Source organism: Lytechinus pictus, chromosome 15 (assembly GCF_037042905.1).
Source record: "Lytechinus pictus isolate F3 Inbred chromosome 15, Lp3.0, whole genome shotgun sequence".
NCBI lineage: Eukaryota > Metazoa > Echinodermata > Echinoidea > Temnopleuroida > Toxopneustidae > Lytechinus > Lytechinus pictus.
The window spans coordinates 1,590,454-1,614,025 of NC_087259.1; the positions used below are offsets into that span (position 1 = coordinate 1,590,454).

General features: G+C 37.9%; 1 protein-coding gene across 1 annotated transcript; it reads left to right on the plus strand.

Annotated features, from left to right (window-relative positions):
- Nucleotides 1–275: 275 nt before the first annotated feature.
- On the plus strand, nucleotides 276–22,917 carry LOC129277191 (deleted in malignant brain tumors 1 protein-like). The gene is made up of 10 exons (XM_064110261.1): nucleotides 276–826; nucleotides 8,774–9,094; nucleotides 9,386–9,706; nucleotides 16,897–17,217; nucleotides 17,501–17,821; nucleotides 18,114–18,434; nucleotides 18,726–19,046; nucleotides 19,294–19,614; nucleotides 20,182–20,502; nucleotides 21,609–22,917. Exons 1-10 carry the CDS (start codon nucleotides 757–759, stop codon nucleotides 21,911–21,913), a joined length of 2,943 nt encoding a protein of 980 aa, XP_063966331.1. The 5' UTR covers nucleotides 276–756; the 3' UTR covers nucleotides 21,914–22,917.
- Nucleotides 22,918–23,572: the final 655 nt, after the last annotated feature.

Here is a 23,572-nt window from a genome sequence, read left to right on the forward strand (position 1 = left end):
GCGCTTAAATGTTTCTATGCGACTTACAATACATTATCACCCCGGTTTATATATAGGCCTATAACAGACTTTAGAAGAATCTAGGGATGCTACATGTTCCCCATGTCCCCCATGAGTACCAGTGATAGTGGTTCAGTGATTTTTATTTTTTTATTTTTCAATCAACACCAAAGATCTTTTAAAAATCTACCCCCCCCAAAAAAAAAAAAAAAAAAAAAAAAAATCAACCATTTTCCCATTTCTTAGTTCAGTGACCACTTTCCATTCGCTCGAGCACTAAAAAAGACACTTTGCTCCAAGTGAATGATAATTAAATTTCTACCTTTTCTTTTACAACAATAAACTTTGTGCTTATTGTTTACTGAGCCGACTGAGGAAAACAAGGTAGACAAAGACCTCAACATTCATGTAATCAACTCAATTTGACCGTCATTACACCCTGTCCGGTGGAGCGACAAGTTATTTACGACGTAATAATGATAGCTTGACTGCTGTGATCGTTCATCAAAAGACCGGGCACTTGCTCTGACCATGGACCTATAGGTCCATGCTCTGACCAATTTGCATAGCAGCAACGAAATAGATGTGGGGATTTCGCCTCGCCAGGAAATGGGATAAAAGGGCCAGCTAGGGGCCGGGCGACCCATTCACATCGATCGCAGCAAAGCAACAAGTTAGCGTTATAACCGATGGGAAATTGAGTCTGGTTTTTGTTTTGAGGTATTATTGGCCTTGTTTGGGCGCGGTCCTGGCCCGATGATGCAGCTCCAGAGTCTGCTCTTCGTTTGTACGCTGGTCTGCTCCACAAGCGCACAAGCAGTAAAAGGTAAGAAATCATACAAATATTGGACTATCTTTATAGAGACAATACACGTATAAAGACAAGGGCAAAGTCTGGAAAAAGAGACCCACTTGAGATGCGCCGCAAGTAAGGACCCCCCCCCCCCCAAAAAAAAAAAAAAAAAAAAAAAAACCGACAAAGTAAAGGAGCAAGAATCATCGATGTTCGATTATCACAGTCACATTGATAATAGACGGGATAACGATAATTGATAATTTCTAAGATGTCTTTTTTTTACGAGGTTCTCAATGTTTTGTCCAACATTCGTATGCGACAAAAATTGCGCAAATGAAATGTTTGGGAACTTCGCCAGTTATTCGCGCGGATGACGCTTTAATCTCCACGCTTAGAGTCACTTTTCGTTCGCGAGTAACTTCTTCCTAAAATCGGTGCATAAGGTTTTGATCCTGAATTTTTTTTGTTCGATTCTTGTCATATGGTGAATAATTCTAGAATGACTACGTTATATGCGAAGGCCATTTCACGGGCGTTATCGGGATTGACTGGAAGAGATGACTAAAGTCCAAAGAAGTTAATTTTCCGCTCTTTCATATGTTAGAGCATAAAAAAAAAAAACAGCAATGAACCTTTTGCTTGTTTAAACGAAAAATTGCGCACCATCGTCAAATATTCCCCCATTTTTTTTTTATTAGAGATGAGCTGTAAAAGAATTCCAGACAAGTATTATTTCTGCGTGAAAATAAGATACACCAAATGACCTTCGAAAACGTTTCTTCAAACTGTTTACCAATTGTTTACCAATGCCTTTCATGTGAACTTTAAGATTTTAAATCCAAAGATGATGGCAGTCTTTACAATAATGTCCTTTATTAATGATAAATGTTATTAGTTTACGTAAAACATCAATTTTCAATTTTATTTCGCGGGGATTAGTTTGTTTTCATATATGCAGTGTTTCAAGGAGATCATACTTGCAAATACGTAGTTTGCTACATTAAGTTTTTGAAATGATGTTTCATTCTTAACCCTTTGGGTGCGACGGGCTTCCACGGAAGCCCAGCGAGTCGTTCACTTAGCTACGACGGGCTCCTACAGAAGCCGAGATTTGTTTGGTTTACTTGAAGTTTTCCAGCTTTTTCGTAATTGTTATGTACTAAAACCTCTGTCACTGTTTCCTTTATAAACCTATTTCGATAACAGAATGAAAAAAATATACAGCTACGTGGGAAAAAAAACGCGAAAATAGGAAATCATTTCAACTTTACCCGATTTTTTTCTTTGGGGTCAGACGGGGAGGAATTCTGTGACGAGCACGTACGCGCGCGCACAAGGCCTGATCACGTGATTTGTTCTTCGGATCCATATCGTTGTTCTGATAGATGCACTAACATTTTTCCTGCAAGATCGTCATGTAATAAGCTACGCGTTTATTCACCATTTCGTCTTATTTGTTTCATCAAGGAGATATCACTCTAGAATGATATCTCCTTGGTTTCATGGATTGTATTTTCAGAAAAACAACAAGCTTTTACAAAAGTAATGTCTTGGTACTTTGAGCTGATCTCGGTGCACTTTTGAACTTTTTCCCTCCCCATCATATCCCCTGCGGGTTCGGGGATTAGAGAATAGGCCCGCTGTATTCTCTGCATGTCGTAAGAGGCGACTAAAAGAGACAGTCTGTTTGCCGTGGACTGCGACCCGTGTTGGGGGAGAAGGGGATCCTGATGATTGAGTGGATGGTGTGACTGCGGTCCTCCTGAAACAACACGTCATTTTGGCCCTGGATTCTCCTAGTCGGGAGGTTTTATAGGCCTGGTTAAAATCAATCGGCTGGTGGTGTTCAGCCCTAAGATGCTATTTTAACTGGTTTATTTCTTGTTGTCTCTTCGATGTGTATTTTTGGCTTCTGTGTTGTTTGATTTCAAGTGATGTGATAGTTTGAACTTGATTCTTTTGACACTACTTTCAATTTACTTTGGTATAGTATCTTAGAAGGCAACTGCTTAAACAGGTCAATCAGGGTGGATTTTGGTTTGCTCTGAGTATAGCACTGCTGTATCTCTGGCGTCAGTATAAGTGACTATCCTTATATATATATGACGTCCCCTTGTTGGACTCCGATGGTGGGTGGGGAGCAATGGTGCTGAATTAAAAAAAGAGTAGTATGGCTAATTTCAACAAACAATCCAATAAGCGGAGTAGAAGTAATTCCAATGATGGTACTGAGCCAGTTAACTTCCCACGTTTTCTGGTCATTCAGGGTAGTGATCCAAATAAACCACTCAAACTATCGCCATTTGCTATAAATAAAGGTGTCGAGTCATTAGCTGGACCTGTGAAATCAATCAAAAGGTTAAGATCAGGTGATATTCTGGTGGAAGTCGAGAGAGCTGGTCAGGCGAGTAATTTACTCAAGACCGACAAATTTGTCAATATTCCTATTAAAGTCTCACCACATAAGACCTTAAACTCGTGTAAAGGGGTAGTTCGCTGCCCTGAACTTAGAGACTGCGACGATGATGAAATTCTTGAGGAACTTGCTGATCAGCAAGTTATCGATGTCCATAGAATAACAGTCAATCAGAATGGAATTAAGAAACCAACCAATACCTTGTTTCTAACCTTTAACAGATCTACCATTCCTCCATATATCAAGGTTGGCTATTTGCGAGTAAAGGTGGATATTTACATCCCAAACCCCATTCGATGCTTCAAGTGCCAAAAATTTGGCCATTTCAGAAGCTATTGTCAACTGAATGAGTGTTGTGAGAATTGTGGCAAGGATGATCATACTGGCTCTTCCTGCCAAGTTCCATCAAAGTGTACTAACTGTGGTGGCAGTCATCCTGCTAATTCTCGGTCGTGTCCAAAGTGGATCGAGGAGAAAAGAATCCAAGAATTGAAAGCTTTGGGTAACCTATCCTATCCTGAAGCACGGAAGCTGTATCAAACACAACATACTCAAAGTTGTTCATACGCAGATAAGGCCAAACAAAGTACTGGAGGAACTAATCAACAATCTAAAGTAACTCAACAGCCTAAGGCTACAGCTACTACCCAAACTGACATAACCTGGTTAAATGGTGATTTCCCTGTGACTCTTGAAAATAACAAAGCAACAAATACAGAGAAACCTAAATCTCAAACTAAAAAACAAGATCAACAGAAGAAGGGGCAGACTAAGACTAAGGATGGTCGCCGAAGTCGAAGTCTCTCACGGGATCCTCCCACTAGAAATACTTCAAGTAATCAAGAAACTAAAAAACCATCAACTAAAGTGAAAAGTAAACCTCAGATAAATGTATCAAAACCAAAGTTAACTGACTCAGTAGTAACTAAAAATAAATATGATGTATTATCAATTGAGAGAGATGATGATATGGATATTTCTCCAATTCATCAACCCTCCTCTAAAATTAAATTGGTTCAAAAATTAGATAATACGTAAATGTATTATCATGGGAAGGAAAAAGCCGTTGTTCAATGGAACTGTCGAGGAGTAAAACCTAATTATGAGGAAATCAAATGTCTTTTAATTAATCATAATCCATATGTTATGTGTTTACAAGAAACATTTTTGAGAGATTCAGATAATATTTCATTTAGGGGTTATGATATGTTTAATAAAACTAGTACTTCTTTGATAGATGGTAGACCTATTGGAGGTTCATCAATATTGATTAAGAAAGGAGTTCCACATGAAGCTCTTGAACTTCATACTAATCTACAAGCTGTTGCAGCTAAGATAACCCTCCACTGCACTTTTACAATATGTTCCATATATATTCCACCTAGACATGAGCTTTCAGAAGCTGAATTAGTTAGACTAGTTAACCAGCTTCCTGTACCTTTTTTGTTAGTAGGGGATTTTAATGCTCACAGTTCCCTTTGGGGCTGTCAGAACTCAAATAGATTAGGTAATATTGTTGAGCTAATGCTTGAACATTTTGATTTATGTCTTTTAAATGATGATTCTCCTACATATCTTCATCCAGCTTCTGGTTCCATGACGGCTATCGATATATCTATTTGTTCACCTAATATTTTTATGGATTTCCAATGGAAAGTCCATAGTGAACAATGTGGAAGCGATCACTTCCCTATTCTTATTGAAATTGTAAGACCTTTGCCAGAGGAAAAAGTTCCTAAATGGCAACTTCACAAAGCAAATTGGGATGCTTTCTCAAATCAGTGTTTATTAAATATTAATAATGGTAATTTTCAGGATACAGAGGATCCTCTTGCTTTGTTTTCTCATACATTACTTGATATAGCTACCAATACGATACCAAAATCTGGTTCTTCTCATCGTAAACATAATCCTTGGTTTAATGCTGAATGTAAAGAAGCTGTTAAATGTCGTAAAAAGGCCTTAAGGAAATTTAAAAAATACCCAAATAATAACAATTTGCGAAAATATCGAGAAACAAGAGCAAAGACACGCAATATTATCAAGAAAAATAAACGTCAATCTTGGAAAAATTATGTTTCTAAACTGAATATTCATACTCCCATTAATAAAGTGTGGGAAATGGTGAGGAAAATATGTGGAAAACATCTGAGTAATTCTGTATCTTATTTGACTAAATCGGATGGTGATAAATGTACAGAAAGGACAGATATTGTTAATTTACTGGCAGAGGAATTCGAACATAACTCATCATCTAATCATTACTCTCCTACATTTCAGATTTATAAAAATCAAGCAGAAAGTCAGGAACTCAATTTTTTATCAAATAATGTAAAGGATTATAATATCCCATTTACTATCTCTGAGTTAAAAAACTCACTCGGTAAATGTCATGATACTGCAACTGGTCCAGATGAAATTCATTATCAATTTTTAAAACATCTACCAGAAACATCTCTTTTAGTTCTATTAGATATATTTAACAAAATTTGGAGAACAGGTGACTTCCCAGATTCGTGGCGGGAAGCTACCATTATTCCTATTCCGAAACCTGGTAAGGACACATCTAAGCCTACGAATTATCGTCCCATTTCTTTGACTAGTTGTCTTTGTAAAACCATGGAAAGAATGATTAATGCCCGATTAGTTTGGTTCTTGGAGAAGCGTGGTTTGATTTCAAAGTTTCAAAGTGGTTTTCGTCATAATCGAAGCACTGTTGATCAACTTATTCGCCTTGAATCTTTCATTCGTGATGGCATTATTCGAGGCCACCATGTGGTATCTGTCTTTTTTGATCTTGAAAAGGCCTATGATACTACTTGGAAGTATGGAATTATGAGAGACCTTTTCAATCTTGGGTTGAGGGGCAGGTTGCCCATTTTCATTCAGAATTTTCTTTCGAATCGTGTGTTTCGAGTCCGCCTTGGGTCAACTTTTTCAGAATTACACAATCAGGAAATGGGTGTTCCTCAAGGTAGCATACTTTCTGTTACTTTGTTCTTATTGAAGATCAATAGCATTGTTGACGTTGTAAATCCTAGGTTTGATAAGTCCTTGTTTGTGGACGACTTTTGTATTTCTTGTTCGTCACGAAGTATGTCGACCATTGAAACAGTATTACAAAATTGTCTAAATAGAATTGAAAGGTGGGCAGATGAGAATGGTTTCCGCTTTTCGAAAACCAAGACAGTTTGTGTACATTTTTGTACTAAACGATCAGTACATCCAGATCCTAAAATTAGAATAAATGGCTCTATCATTCCTGTAGTTCAACAAACTAAATACCTAGGCTTGATCTTTGATAATAAATTCAATTTTAAAGCTCATATTGATTATGTAAGACAAAAGTGTCATAAAGCTTTAAATCTTTTGAAGGTTGTGTCCAAAATGGATTGGGGTGCTGATCGCATTGTCCTTCTCCGTTTATATAGATCTTTAGTTAGATCTAAGCTTGATTATGGCAGTGCAGTTTATAGTTCCGCTCGAAAGTCATATCTTGAAAAATTGAAACCCATACAGAATCAAGGACTTCGACTTTGTCTAGGAGCATTTCGTACATCTCCTATGGAGAGTCTTTATGTTGAGGCTAATGAACCCCCCTTACATCTTAGGTACGAAAAGCTCTCTTTACACTATGCGATAAAGCTAAAAAATAACTCTCATAATCCGACATATGATTGTACATTCACGCCACGATATATTAATTTTTATACTAGTAAACCATCAGCCATCAAAACTTTTGGTTTACGTACTAAAGAAGCTTTAACACATATACTGGATGCTACTAACGTAGCTCCTTCCTTGATATCTAATATTCCACCATGGATGATTGCTGAACCAGTAATTGATTTTACACTAAGAACATATAAAAAGGGTTTTACAAGTGATTTAGTTTTCCTAAATAAATTTGGAGAAATAAGACATAAATATAGTAATTATCGTGCAATCTATACAGATGGATCAAAACACCAGAATAAAGTAGGTGCGGCTTGTATAAGTGGTCCTATACAAAGACAAGTTAGATTGCCAGATAGTTCTTCCATATATACTGCTGAGTTATTAGCTTTGAAAATGGCTTTAGGTGTTGTAGAAAACTGTGTCGGTAGACTTTTTGTTATTTATACAGATTCTTTGTCTTCTTTAACGGCATTACAAAATAGAAATCATAAACATCCTTATATTGTTCAGTTATTGGAAATTCTGTATAAACTCAATACACTAGGTAAACAAATAATATTTGTTTGGATACCAAGCCATACAGGTATTCAAGGTAATGAAAAAGCTGATAAGTTAGCTAAAGAAGCTTTAGATCTGGATATAACAGAAATACAGATACCTTACACTGATCTAAAATCAAAGGTTAATACTTATATTAGAAATAAATGGCAAACATCATGGGATCTAAATCCTAATAATAAACTCCATCAACACCAACCAAGACTTGAATCACAAAATACTCTTCCATTAGCTAAACGACGGGAAGACATTGTATTGACCCGTGCTCGTATTGGACATTCTCACTTAACACATGCATATTTATTTGCAGGAGAAAATCCACCTCAATGCATATCATGTAATTGTACACTTACAGTAAAACACATCCTCATTGAATGTGCTGATTTTGCACATATTCGTACTAACTTTTATGATGTTCCTGACCTTAAGACATTATTTAGAGATATTTCACGACTATGTATTGTAAATTTCCTAAAGGAGATCAATCTGTTTATTAGATTTTAGGTGGCAAACTGTTCGATTCCCAATCACAACAGGTATACCCTTGGGCAAGGTATTTTATTCCAATTGTCTAGTCTTTCGGAGGAGACTCTAAGCCGTCGGTCCCGTGTAAGGGAGAGTCACACCATTTGCACGTTAAAAAACCTACTCCTCTTTTCGTAAAGAGTAGGGAAGTTATCCCGGGGAAGTAGTTAACGTATTAATTTATTACTGATAATTACTAATTTATAATCCTGTTCCTTTGTAAAGTTGCATTAGAGTAATTTGTACTGTATTATAGTAACCTTTCCAGATTAACTGTCCGACACTTATATGACACGCATGTGTTGATAGTGTCGTTAAATTTTTATCAATCAATCAATCAATCCCTCCCCATCATCCCTCTTCTTCTCATATTGTTATTATTTTTGTCTATTCTAAAAAAAGAGAAAAGAAAGCAGTTTAGCATACCATTCATTTTATGCTCTTTTCAAAAGAGAAACGTCCATGTAGTTATTGATATCGGCACTATCCGAACAAAAGAACGTCAGGGCGGCCACTCAAACAAATTTCTTCCAAAAGAGCAGGATACAGATGGTCAAAGCCCCGAATAAAAAGAAGATTAGTGTTTATCGGCAGGATGACCTATTGAATGCTTTTCGTACTTAGCAATCCAAAAAAAAATTATGAATTCTTTTTATATCGACCAACATACCGTATCTAAATAAAAAAAAACAAACTTTGTCTCATTTACCGAAAACACAGGTGGTTATGACATCGTATGAATTTTTACCGTCAGCAATTCATATTGAAATTCATATAATTCCTTTTTCGTATAATTTCAGATGGTGAAATACGCCTTGTAGGGGGCACCTCTGACTCTGAAGGTCGTGTTGAGGTCATTTACAATGGCGAATGGGGAACTGTTTGCGATGATCGTTGGGATACGACCGATGCCAACGTGGTCTGCCGATCTCTCGGTTTCGTTGGTGCGCTTGAAGCAGTGCCAGCGGCTGGATTCGGTCAAGGCACTGGCACCATTGTTCTTGATGACGTCAATTGTTCTGGAGACGAAGCGACCCTCTTTGAATGCGCAAATCCTGGTCTTGGAGTCAACAACTGTGGCCATTCAGAAGATGCTGGTGTTCGTTGCGAAGTTCTCGAAGGTATTTTCTAATTGAGTTTTGATGCCTACCCTGAGCCTATCTGCCAATATTGAAAATTGGTTATACATATAAAAATATCTATGCAAACACGGTGTTCCATTAAACCGAGTGGTCTTTTCTCAAATAGTACTGAATATTGTGAGTTGTTCATATTCATAAGAAAGGTTCGTAGATTTTAAATAAAGCACAATCATGACAATAGAGAATGAAGTCAAAGAGTTGAAATTGAAACGCCAAGAATTCTAGATCATTTTAATCAAGGTTTTAATTTTTTCATTTATTCATATGCAGATGGTGAGGTACGTCTAGTTGGAGGTACCACTGATTCCGAAGGTCGTGTAGAGGTCAGCTACAATGGACAATGGGGAACTGTTTGCGATGACAGCTGGGATACGACCGATGCCAACGTGGTCTGCCGATCTCTCGGTTTTGTTGGTGCTCTTGAAGCTGTGCCATCGGCTGGATTCGGTCAAGGCACTGGCACCATTGTTCTTGATGACGTCAATTGTTCTGGAGACGAATCAACTCTCTTTGAATGCGCAAATCCTGGTCTTGGAGTCAACAACTGTGGCCATTCAGAAGATGCTGGTGTTCGTTGCGAAGTTCTCGAAGGTATTTTCTAATTGAGTTTTGATGCCTCCCCTGAGCCTATCTGCCAATATTGAAAATTGGTTATACATATAAAAATTCTATGCAAACACGGTGTTCCATTAAACCGAGTGATCCCCTGCGGGTTCGGGGATTAGAGAATAGGCCCGCTGTATTCTCTGCATGTCGTAAGAGGCGACTAAAAGAGACAGTCTGTTTGCCGTGGACTGCTTCCCGTGTTGGGGGAGAAAGGGATCCTGATGATTGAGTGGATGGTGTGACTGCGGTCCTCCTGAAACAACACGTCATTTTGGCCCTGGATTCTCCTAGTCGGGAGGTTTTATAGGCCTGGTTAAAATCAATCGGCTGGTGGTGTTCAGCCCTAAGATGCTATTTTAACTGGTTTATTTCTTGTTGTCTCTCGATGTGTATTTTTGGGTTCTGTGTTGTTTGATCTCAAGCGATGTGATAGTTTGAACTTGGATTCTTTTGACACTACTTTCAATTTACTTTGGTATAGTATCTTAGAAGGCAACTGCTTAAACAGGTCAATCAGGGTGGATTTTGGTTTGCTCTGAGTATAGCACTGCTGTATCTCTGGCGTCAGTATAAGTGATTATCCTTATATATATATATGACGTCCCCTTGTTGGACTCCGATGGTGGGTGGGGAGCAATGGTGCTGAATTAAAAAAAAGAGTAGTATGGCTAATTTCAACAAACAATCCAATAAGCGGAGTAGAAGTAATTCCAATGATGGTACTGAGCCAGTTAACTTCCCACGTTTTCTGGTCATTCAGGGTAGTGATCCAAATAAACCACTCAAACTATCGCCATTTGCTATAAATAAAGGTGTTGAGTCATTAACTGGACCTGTGAAATCAATCAAAAGGTTAAGATCAGGCGATATTCTGGTGGAAGTCGAGAGAGCTGGTCAGGCGAGTAATTTGCTCAAGACCGACAAATTTGTCAATATTCCTATTAAAGTCTCACCACATAAGACCTTAAACTCGTGTAAAGGGGTAGTTCGCTGCCCTGAACTTAGAGACTGCGACGATGATGAAATTCTTGAGGAACTTGCTGATCAGCAAGTAATCGATGTCCATAGAGTAACAGTCAATCAGAATGGAATTAAGAAACCAGCTAATACCTTGTTTCTAACCTTTAACAGATCTACCATTCCTCCATATATCAAGGTTGGCTATTTGCGAGTAAAGGTGGATATTTACATCCCAAACCCCATTCGATGCTTCAAGTGCCAAAAATTTGGCCATTTCAGAAGCTATTGTCAACTGAATGAGTGTTGTGAGAATTGTGGCAAGGATGATCATACTGGCTCTTCCTGCCAAGTTCCATCAAAGTGTACTAACTGTGGTGGCAGTCATCCTGCTAATTCTCGGTCGTGTCCAAAGTGGATCGAGGAGAAAAGAATCCAAGAATTGAAAGCTTTGGGTAACCTATCCTATCCTGAAGCACGGAAGCTGTATCAAACACAACATACTCAAAGTTGTTCATACGCAGATAAGGCCAAACAAAGTACTGGAGGAACTAATCAACAATCTAAAGTAACTCAACAGCCTAAGGCTACAGCTACTACCCAAACTGACATAACTTGGTTAAATGGTGATTTCCCTGTGACTCTTGAAAATAATAAAGCAACAAATACAGAGAAACCTAAAACTCAAACTAAAAAACAAGATCAACAGAAGAAGGGGCAGACTAAGACTAAGGATGGTCGCCGAAGTCGAAGTCTCTCACGGGATCCTCCCACTAGAAATACTTCAAGTAATCAAGAAACTAAAAAACCATCAACTAAAGTGAAAAGTAAACCTCAGATAAATGTATCAAAACCAAAGTTAACTGACTCAGTAGTAACTAAAAATAAGTATGATGTATTATCAATTGAGAGAGATGATGATATGGATATTTCTCCAATTCATCAACCCTCCTCTAAAATTAAACTGGTTCAAAAATTAGATAATACGTAAATGTATTATCATGGGAAGGAAAAAGCCGTTGTTCAATGGAACTGTCGAGGAGTAAAACCTAATTATGAGGAAATCAAATGTCTTTTAATTAATCATAATCCATATGTTATGTGTTTACAAGAAACATTTTTGAGAGATTCAGATATTTCATTTAGGGGTTATGATATGTTTAATAAAACTAGTACTTCTTTGATAGATGGTAGACCTATTGGAGGTTCATCAACATTGATTAAGAAAGGAGTTCCACATGAAGCTCTTGAACTTCATACTAATCTACAAGCTGTTGCAGCTAAGATAACCCTCCACTGCACTTTTACAATATGTTCCATATATATTCCACCTAGACATGAGCTTTCAGAAGCTGAATTAGTTAGACTAGTTAACCAGCTTCCTGTACCTTTTTTGTTAGTAGGGGATTTTAATGCTCACAGTTCCCTTTGGGGCTGTCAGAACTCAAATAGATTAGGTAATATTGTTGAGCTAATGCTTGAACATTTTGATTTATGTCTTTTAAATGATGATTCTCCTACATATCTTCATCCAGCCTCTGGTTCCATGACGGCTATCGATATATCTATTTGTTCACCTAATATTTTTATGGATTTCCAATGGAAAGTCCATAGTGAACAATGTGGTAGCGATCACTTACCTATTCTTATTGAAATTGTAAGACCTTTGCCAGAGGAAAAAGTTCCTAAATGGCAACTTCACAAAGCAAATTGGGATGCTTTCTCAAATCAGCGTTCATTAAATATTAATAATGATAATTTTCAGGATACAGAGGATCCTCTTGCTTTGTTTTCTCATACATTACTTGATATAGCTACCAATACGATACCAAAATCTGGTTCTTCTCATCGTAAACATAATCCTTGGTTTAATGCTGAATGTAAAGAAGCTGTTAAATGTCGTAAAAAGGCCTTAAAATACCAAAATAATAACAATTTGCAAAAATATCGAGAAACAAGAGCAAAGACACGCAATATTATCAAGAAAAATAAACGTCAATCTTGGAAAAATTATGTTTCTAAACTGAATATTCATACTCCCATTAATAAAGTGTGGGAAATGGTGAGGAAAATATGTGGAAAACATCTGAGTAATTCTGTATCGTATTTGACTAAATCGGATGGTGATAAATGTACAGAAAGGACAGATATTGTTAATTTACTGGCAGAGGAATTCGAACATAACTCATCATCTAATCATTACTCTCCTACATTTCAGATTTATAAAAATCAAGCAGAAAGTCAAGAACTCATTTTTTTATAAAATAATGTAAAGGATTATAATATCCCATTTACTATCTCTGAGTTGAAAAACTCACTCGGTAAATGTCATGATACTGCAACTGGTCCAGATGAAATTCATTATCAATTTTTAAAACATCTACCAGAAGCATCTCTTTTAGTTCTATTAGATATATTAAACAAAATTTGGAGAACAGGTGACTTCCCAGATTCGTGGCGGGAAGCTACCATTATTCCTATTCCGAAACCTGGTAAGGACACATCTAAGCCTACGAATTATCGTCCCATTTCTTTGACTAGTTGTCTTTGTAAAACCATGGAAAGAATGATCAATGCCCGAATAGTTTGGTTCTTGGAGAAGCGTGGTTTGATTTCAAAGTTTCAAAGTGGTTTTCGTCATAATCGAAGCACTGTTGATCAACTTATTCGCCTTGAATCTTTCATTCGTGATGGCATTATTCGAGGCCACCATGTGGTATCTGTCTTTTTTTAATCTTGAAAAGGCCTATGATACTACTTGGAAGTATGGAATTATGAGAGACCTTTTCAATCTTGGGTTGAGGGGTAGGTTGCCCATTTTCATTCAGAATTTTCTTTCGAATCGTGTGTTTCGAGTCCGCCTTGGGTCAACTTTTTCAGAATTACACAATCAGGAAATGGGTGTTCCTCAAGGTAGCATACTTTCTGTTACTTTGTTCTTATTGAAGATCAATAGCATTGTTGACGTTGTAAATCCTAGGTTTGATAAGTCCTTGTTTGTGGACGACTTTTGTATTTCTTGTTCGTCACGAAGTATGTCAACCATTGAAACAGTATTACAAAATTGTCTAATAGAATTGAAAGGTGGGCAGATGAGAATGGTTTCCGCTTTTCGAAAACCAAGACAGTTTGTGTACATTTTTGTACTAAACGATCAGTACATCCAGATCCTAAAATTAGAATAAATGGCTCTATCATTCCTGTAGTTCAACAAACTAAATACCTAGGCTTGATCTTTGATAATAAATTCAATTTTAAAGCTCATATTGATTATGTAAGACAAAAGTGTCATAAAGCTTTAAATCTTTTGAAGGTTGTGTCCAAAATGGATTGGGGTGCTGATCGCATTGTCCTTTAGTCTTTAGTTAGATCTAAGCTTGATTATGGCAGTGCAGTTTATAGTTCCGCTCGAAAGTCATATCTTGAAAAATTGAAACCCATACAGAATCAAGGACTTCGACTTTGTCTAGGAGCATTTCGTACATCTCCTATGGAGAGTCTTTATATGGAGGCTAATGAACCCCCCTTACCAGTGGCGTAGACAGGTTCGTACACCTGGGGGGGATGACTGGGCTGCCAACGCTAGTGAGGGCGCGAAGCGCCCGAGCGAGGGAGCGAAGCGACCGAGCGGGGGGAGGGTGTGGGAGGGGGGTGCCCCCCCTCCCACGGTAGGGAGCTTTTGCAATTTTGAACTTGAAATCGTGCAATCTGATGCATACTTAATGAGGTAAAATAACACACACAAGCGCGCACGCACACACACACACTCACACACACACACGGGTGCGCGCACCACACACATACTACGCCTTGAATGGACAGACATACATCGACAAGATCTACACACCGTGGCATACGAATACAGAATGGACTGACACATAGTATTGCATATTGAACCACACTACGTATTTATTTATCTCTGTGAATTTTGCTGTTACACCTCTTCAGAAAAAAAAACCAATGTCAACTGTGTACACGCAGGTATAGTCTTTGTTGTCTTGATATGGGTATGTGGTTATGAATGAAAACAGCCTCTGTGGCCATTTGTGAATAGAACACATAAACAACAAACAAATAACAATATGTCTGTTCATTATAAAGCATAATGAATACGTTCATACTATGCTTTTTTTTTTACCTCAAAGAAACAGGCATAGTATCCATAGATGGATATTGGCTGGCGGCTCATTAACATACAGATACAAAAAACATAAACAGTATCACTATGATCCATGGAGTAACAATACTGCTTTGTAAGTTTGTGAAGAAATTGGAACCATAACGGCTAATAACAATAAACACAATTACAATAATGATGAGGATTATTATTATCATCATCATAATTATTATTATTATTAATATTATAATTGTTATCATTATTATTATTATTATTATCATCATTATGACTTATTAAGTAACCAAATATCATTCCCCAAAACCTGGGGGGGATGATTGTACATGCCATCCCCCCCACCTTGTGAGGTGGGGGGGATGCATCCCCCTCATCCCCCCCGTTGTCTACGCCCCTGCCCCTTACATCTAAGGTACGAAAAGCTCTCTTTACACTATGCGATAAAGCTAAAAAATAACTCTCATAACCCGACATATGATTGTACATTCACGCCACGATATATTAATTTTTATACTAGTAAACCATCAGCCATCAAAACTTTTGGTTTACGTACTAAAGAAGCTTTAACACATATACTGGATGCTACTAACGTAGCTCCTTCCTTGATATCTAATATTCCACCATGGATGATTGCTGAACCAGTAATTGATTTTACACTAAGAACATATAAAAAGGGTTTTACAAGTGATTTAGTTTTCCTAAATAAATTTGGAGAAATAAGACATAAATATAGTAATTATCGTGCAATCTATACAGATGGATCAAAACACCAGAATAAAGTAGGTGCGGCTTGTATAAGTGGTCCTATACAAAGACAAGTTAGATTGCCAGATAGTTCTTCCATATATACTGCTGAGTTATTAGCTTTGAAAATGGCTTTAGGTGTTGTAGAAAACTGTGTCGGTAGACTTTTTGTTATTTATACAGATTCTTTGTCTTCTTTAACGGCATTACAAAATAGAAATCATAAACATCCTTATATTGTTCAGTTATTGGAAATTCTGTATAAACTCAATACACTAGGTAAACAAATAATATTTGTTTGGATACCAAGCCATACAGGTATTCAAGGTAATGAAAAAGCTGATAAGTTAGCTAAAGAAGCTTTAGATCTGGATATAACAGAAATACAGATACCTTACACTGATCTAAAATCAAAGGTTAATACTTATATTAGAAATAAATGGCAAACATCATGGGATCTAAATCCTAATAATAAACTCCATCAACACCAACCAAGACTTGAATCACAAAATACTCTTCCATTAGCTAAACGACGGGAAGACATTGTATTGACCCGTGCTCGTATTGGACATTCTCACTTAACACATGCATATTTATTTGCAGGAGAAAATCCACCTCAATGCATATCATGTAATTGTACACTTACAGTAAAACACATCCTCATTGAATGTGCTGATTTTGCACATATTCGTACTAACTTTTATGATGTTCCTGACCTTAAGACATTATTTAGAGATATTTCACGATTATGTATTGTAAATTTCCTAAAGGAGATCAATCTGTTTATTAGATTTTAGGTGGAAACTGTTCGATTCCCAATCACAACAGGTATACCCTTGGGCAAGGTATTTTATTCCAATTGTCTAGTTTTTCGGAGGAGACTCTAAGCCGTCGGTCCCGTGTAAGGGAGAGTCACACCATTTGCACTTTAAAAAACCTACTCCTCTTTTCGTAAAGAGTAGGGAAGTTATCCCGGGGAAGTAGTTAACGTCTTAATTTATTACTGATAATTACTAATTTATAATCCTGTTCCTTTGTAAAGTTGCATTAGTGTAATTTGTACTGTATTATAGTAACCTTTCTAGATTAACCGTCCGACACTTATATGACACGCATGTGTTGATAGTGTCGTTAAATTTTTATCAATCAATCAATCCATTAAACCGAGTGGTCTTTTCTCAAATAGTACTGAATATTGTGAGTTGTTCATATTCACAAGAAAGGTTCGTAGATTTTAAATAAAGCACAATCATGACAATAGAGCATGAAGTTGAAATTGAAACGCCAAGAATTCTAGATTATTTTAATCAAGGTTATAATTTTTTCATTTATTCATATGCAGATGGTGAGGTACGTCTAGTTGGAGGTACCACTGATTCCGAAGGTCGTGTAGAGGTCAGCTACAATGGACAATGGGGAACTGTTTGCGATGACAGCTGGGATACGACCGATGCCAACGTGGTCTGCCGATCTCTCGGTTTTGTTGGTGCTCTTGAAGCTGTGCCATCGGCTGGATTCGGTCAAGGCACTGGCACCATTGTTCTTGATGATGTCAATTGTTCTGGAGACGAATCGACCCTCTTTGAATGCGAAAATCCTGGTCTTGGAGTCAACAACTGTGGACATTCAGAAGATGCCGGAGTTCGCTGTCAAGTACTTGAAGGTTTGTCGCATATTTCGGCCTTCAATGAAATTGCTTAATTTTGCTGACATCCTTGCAGCAATTCTACCAGGATAGTTAAACGGAAATGAAAGATAATTAATTGGAAACGAAATTAAAAGTACTGAATATTGTGAGTTGTTCATATTTACAAGAAAGGTTCGTAGATTTTAAATAAAGCACAATCATGACAAAAAAGAATGAAGTCAAAGAGTTGAAATTGAAACGCCAAGAATTCTAGATTATTTTAATCAAGGTTTTAATTTTTTCATTTATTCATATGCAGATGGTGAGGTACGTCTAGTTGGAGGTACCACTGATTCCGAAGGTCGTGTAGAGGTCAGCTACAATGGACAATGGGGAACTGTTTGCGATGACAGCTGGGATACGACCGATGCCAACGTGGTCTGCCGATCTCTCGGTTTTGTTGGTGCTCTTGAAGCTGTGCCATCGGCTGGATTCGGTCAAGGCACTGGCACCATTGTTCTTGATGACGTAAATTGTTCTGGAGACGAATCGACTCTCTTTGAATGCGCAAATCCTGGTCTTGGAGTCAACAACTGTGGCCATCCAGAAGATGCTGGTGTTCGTTGCAAAGTTCTCGAAGGTATTTTCTAATTGAGTTTTGATGCCTCCCCTGAGCCTATCTGCCAATATTGAAAATTGGTTGTATAAATGAAAATATCTATGCAAACACGGTGTTCCATTAAACCGAGTGGTCTTTTCTCAAATAGTACTGAATATTGTGAGTTGTTCATATTCACAAGAAAGGTTCGTAGATTTTAAATAAAGCACAATCATGACAATAGAGAATGAAGTCAAAGAGTTGAAATTGAAACGCCAAGAATTCTAGATTATTTTAATCAAGGTTTTAATTTTTTTCATTTATTCATATGCAGATGGTGAGGTTCGTCTAGTTGGAGGTACCACTGATTCCGAAGGTCGTGTAGAGGTCAGCTACAATGGACAATGGGGAACTGTTTGCGATGACAGCTGGGATACGACCGATGCCAACGTGGTCTGCCGATCTCTCGGTTTTGTTGGTGCTCTTGAAGCTGTGCCATCGGCTGGATTCGGTCAAGGCACTGGCACCATTGTTCTTGATGACGTCAATTGTTCTGGAGACGAATCGACCCTCTTTGAATGCGCAAATCCTGGTCTTGGAGTCAACAACTGTGGCCATTCAGAAGATGCTGGTGTTCGTTGCGAAGTTCTCGAAGGTATTTTCTAATTGAGTTTTGATGCCTCCCCTGAGCCTATCTGCCAATATTGAAAATTGGTTATACATATAAAAATATCTATGCAAACACGGTGTTCCATTAAACCGAGTGGTCTTTTCTCAAATAGTACTGAATATTGTGAGTTGTTCATATTCACAAGAAAGGTTCGTAGATTTTAAATAAAGCACAATCATGACAATAGAGAATGAAGTCAAAGAGTTGAAATTGAAACGCCAAGAATTCTATGTTATTTTAATCAAGGTTTAAATTTTTTCATTTATTCATATGCAGATGGTGAGGTACGTCTAGTTGGAGGTACCACTGATTCCGAAGGTCGTGTAGAGGTCAGCTACAATGGACAATGGGGAACTGTTTGCGATGACAGCTGGGATACGACCGATGCCAACGTGGTCTGCCGATCTCTCGGTTTTGTTGGTGCTCTTGAAGCTGTGCCATCGGCTGGATTCGGTCAAGGCACTGGCACCATTGTTCTTGATGACGTCAATTGTTCTGGAGACGAATCAACTCTCTTTGAATGCGCAAATCCTGGTCTTGGAGTCAACAACTGTGGCCATTTAGAAGATGCCGGAGTTCGTTGTCAAGTACTTGAAGGTTTGTTGCATATATCTGCCTTCATTGATTCAATTTGCTTGCATATACGTGCAACAATACTAGGATAGGAAAACGAAAATAAACGAACAATTATTGATGAAAATATGAATGATAATCAAATAAAAAGAAAAAAGAAAAATACAAAAAGTAAAGTAAAACTAGATTGAAAACTGGGAAATTTTGAATACATTTACTATAAAGAAGAATTTTATTCTTAAGTGCAAATCCCTTTTTCGTATAATTTCAGATGGTGAAATACGCCTTGTAGGGGGCACCTCTGATTCCGAAGGTCGTGTAGAGGTCAGCTACAATGGACAATGGGGAACTGTTTGCGATGACAGCTGGGATACGACCGATGCCAACGTGGTCTGCCGATCTCTCGGTTTTGTTGGCGCGCTTGAAGCTGTGCCATCGGCTGGATTCGGTCAAGGCACTGGCACCATTGTTCTTGATGATGTCAATTGTTCTGGAGACGAATCGACCCTCTTTGAATGCGAAAATCCTGGTCTTGGATTCAACAACTGTGGCCATTCAGAAGATGCCGGAGTTCGCTGTCAAGTACTTGAAGGTTTGTCGCATATTTCGGCCTTCAATGAAATTGCTTAATTTTGCTAACATCCTTGCAGCAATTCTACCTGGATAGTTAAACGGAAATGAAAGATAATTAATTGGAAACGAAATTAAAAGTTGCACCATGGGCTCTGTCATAATATGCTTGTCCTGTTCATGAATTCAAATGCAGGAAATCTCGCTTTTCAGGTCAGTAATATCAAAAATTTTGAGCTCGCGCTCGGCCTTGCATTGTTGGTAAAATGAAATCCTGTTTATGAATTCAAATAGGGATTCAAATGCTGAAATTCAGATCAGTAGATCATGAATTCAAATAGTGTTTGAAATACCGAACTCTTTCAGTTCAATACATAGGAAAAATCGGCCGCTTCGTTCCCACGTAATATCACCCCAAAGTTTTTACATATTATTTTACCCCCGGTCCCCCCCCCCCCCTTGAAAATGCCTGGATTCACCCCTGTCCGCGGCCTTTGTGATTTCCATTTTTTGAAGAAGACATTTTACCTCCAATCCATTTTAATGATTTTTTTTGTAATGGTTCTAAGTTTTTATTTTCCGGAAACAGATGGTATCGTCCGACTCGTAGACGGCCTTTCGTCATCGGAAGGTCGCGTGGAGGTCAGCTACAACGGACAATGGGGAACTGTCTGCGATGATGAATGGGATATAACCGATGCCACCGTGGTCTGCCGATCTCTGGGTTTCATCGGTGCTCTTGATGCTATCCCATCGGCAGGATTCGGTGAAGGCACTGGCACCATTGTCCTTGATGACGTTAACTGTTCTGGAGACGAATCGAGTCTCTTTGAATGCTCGAATCGTGGCCTTGGAGTCCACAACTGTGGTCATGGAGAGGATGCTGGAGTTCGTTGCGAATTGCCTCCCGGTAAATAATCCAACTTAGAATATCATGAGATCTATCTCCCAATATTGGAGTTTACACACCAACAGGTTCCTCTGTTTGAGTAACTTTGCCACTTTAGAAGCATAGTGCGCCATTATAAGGGTAGTCCTACTAAATTAGTGAACATGCACATTTTACCACAAGAAGACGCTGTGGCTGATTCAACCGCCCCTCCCAGACATTTTTAGCGATAAATTTTGTGCGAAAATCAGACGACCTGTCTTTCATGACCTTTTCCTTTCAAGTTACGCGCAAATTCAGAGCAAATTTTTTGACACCAACAGGGGGCCGTTTCATAAAGCTGTTATAAGTTAGGATCGACTTTAAGAACGACTGGTGATCCATTCTTGTGCGCTAAACCATCGCCAATGAATATACCATTTACCACAAGAAAGGATCACCAGTCGTTCTTAAAGTCGCTCTTAACTTACGAACAGCTTTATGAAACGCCCACCAGGTTCACCAGGTTTTGAAGTTCATACTTCATTTTCATGTTAGACAAAAATTGCTCAAAAACGTTGGCACAACTTCCAATGCAAATTGTGTTATCAGCCCGAGTGGCGATAACTCAGAAAGAGGGTATAAAAATCGTGTTTGAAATCCAACCTTCCCTGATTCAGATTCATCTACTCTCTAATTGAGACAACTTCATTTAAGGACAAGTCCACCCCAACAAAAAGTTGATTTGAACAAAACGAGAAAAATCATACAAGCAGAACACTGAAAATTTCATCACATAATGGTTAGTTCCGGTTATGTTTGCTCATTTGGTTTACGTAGCAGACGATGCTAGCCTGCTCGTATATAGTATACTTACGCAGACCCTATATTAAATCAAAATAAATTCCGGACTCGATATTTGCTCCTCAAACTGTAGCTATATTATAAATATCAGTAGGCAAAGCTTTATAGTACAAGAACATTGTTACTTTCAACATTAAATGCGTTAAGTTTGTTTGGACTGTATTAATTGTTTAGAATTGATTAGAATCATCGTTTTTCTGTGGTGGACTTGACCTTTAACTCTTTCGTATTTACCGAGTACATTTCTGCATCTTTTTCTTTTCATTTTGTCGGTTCAATCTTAGTTCCGGTCCGAATCGTCGGAGGCTTGGCGGAAGGGAGAGTTGAGGTGCTCTTCAACGGAGAATGGGGGACCGTGTGCGATTACCTCTGGGACGACTCCGATGCTACGGTCGTCTGCCGAATGCTCTCCCTTGGCCAGACGGGTGCTGCGCGGAGAGAAGCCTACTACGGAAAGGGCGAGGGGAGTATATTTCTCACAGCTCTTGAGTGCGACGGAAGCGAAGCGAGTCTCTTCGATTGCCCTAACGGTGGTTTAGGAAGCAACTGCGTACACGCTCAAGACGCGGGCGTTAAGTGTCTGCCGTAATCAGTCAGCCAGAGTCGGTTGCAGCTGTTTGATCAGATCGGTCTTCCAAATATATTCTAATGGGGTTATAAGAAAAATGTTATTTATGGTGATGGGCCTTATTGTACAGTCATGACGATGAGTGAAGAAGGGGATGTTATAATTTTGGAATACAGAAGCATGAACGATAACGCGAAGATCCATCGCAATATTTGGTTGATAAACTAAAAACTATGCTGATATCGAATGGATAGGATTGAGTTATAGCTATTGAATGGAATTGTTCGTTTAATCCTAAATGACAGGACTATTTGAGATGTATTGAGGACTGGGGGGGGGTGATGGCACTCCTGATCTCGCGATCGCGCCGAATGGCACGCACATTCTTTACCACATAAACTACAAGCCAGTATAATTTTTTTTTGAAAATAATGATTTTTTTTTTATCTATTATGTATAAGATATGAAAAATTATTCGTAAAAAACATTGTTTTCATATTTAACACACACTTTCACTTTAAATTCTCATCTTTTTTTTTCTACAGATGTCATCTTTGTAATGTTATTTAAAGGTATTTAAAAAAAATTGCGAAAGCGTTTTTTTTTTCTTTATGTATTTTTTTGTTTTTTTAATTTCTCATGTGTTTCTCTGTTTTTTATCTTTTGTTTTTCATTGTTTTTCCAATGGAAATTATTACAGACCATTTAACAACTAAATTAAACCCTAAATTAAATAAGCAGAACAATTAGAATGAAAAACAATCACCCCTTTATGAATTTCATTTTCCATAGACTTTGTACACAAAGTATAAAAATTAGTAATTTTTGGCATGACATTGTCTTCAATTCATGTTGCGTTGCGATGCTATACCTCTATTTCAGAAATATCGCGCGAAGCCCCCTAGTCCTTAATTTAGGGTTAACATGTTATTGCAAATTTCTGGTTTTTTTTAGAAAACAACAATTTCAGTATTCTGTGTTATCAAGTTTTGCAATAAATTAATTCTTTGTAAAAAAGAAATAAAGAGGTTTTGTGTGTGTAATTTTGTATTGTGTTTCTTTCTATACAGGAAAGAACACGGTGTCAGACGGTGTGATAATCATTAGTGTGTTCACATAAAGTTCGCTATGTGAAAATATTATGCACACTGTTAAAAATGCTCAAATTCAACAGTTTGGAGGTGATTTTGCTTTGTTTTACACACTGAGTGACACAGTGTCCTTTCCAGTACACTGTTAGAAAATTTATCCTTAAAATAAAAGAAGTTCCTGCAGCAGAGTCTCGAGAACACCTGTAATCTTACCAGATTGTGTAATCTTGTAGAAAATTAGTATTTGGTGTATGTAATCTTACAAATATCCTGAAATAAAACACCCTTTTCCCCTTTTTAAACAGACCTATTCTGTTAGATTACAGAAAAGTTCCTGTTTTGTGAATTTACAGAATGATTCTGTTATTGCTTTCTGCAAAATCTTATTTTTCTGTAAAATCACGGAAATTGTCTCACCAGCGAAGCAGAGTGAGACGATAGGCGCCGCTTTTCCGACGGCGGCGGCGGCGTCAACACCAAATCTTAACCGAAGGTTAAGTTTTTGAAATGACAGCATATAAACTTAGAAAGTATATGCACCTAGTTCATGAAACTTGGCCATAAGATTAATCAAGTATTACTGAACATC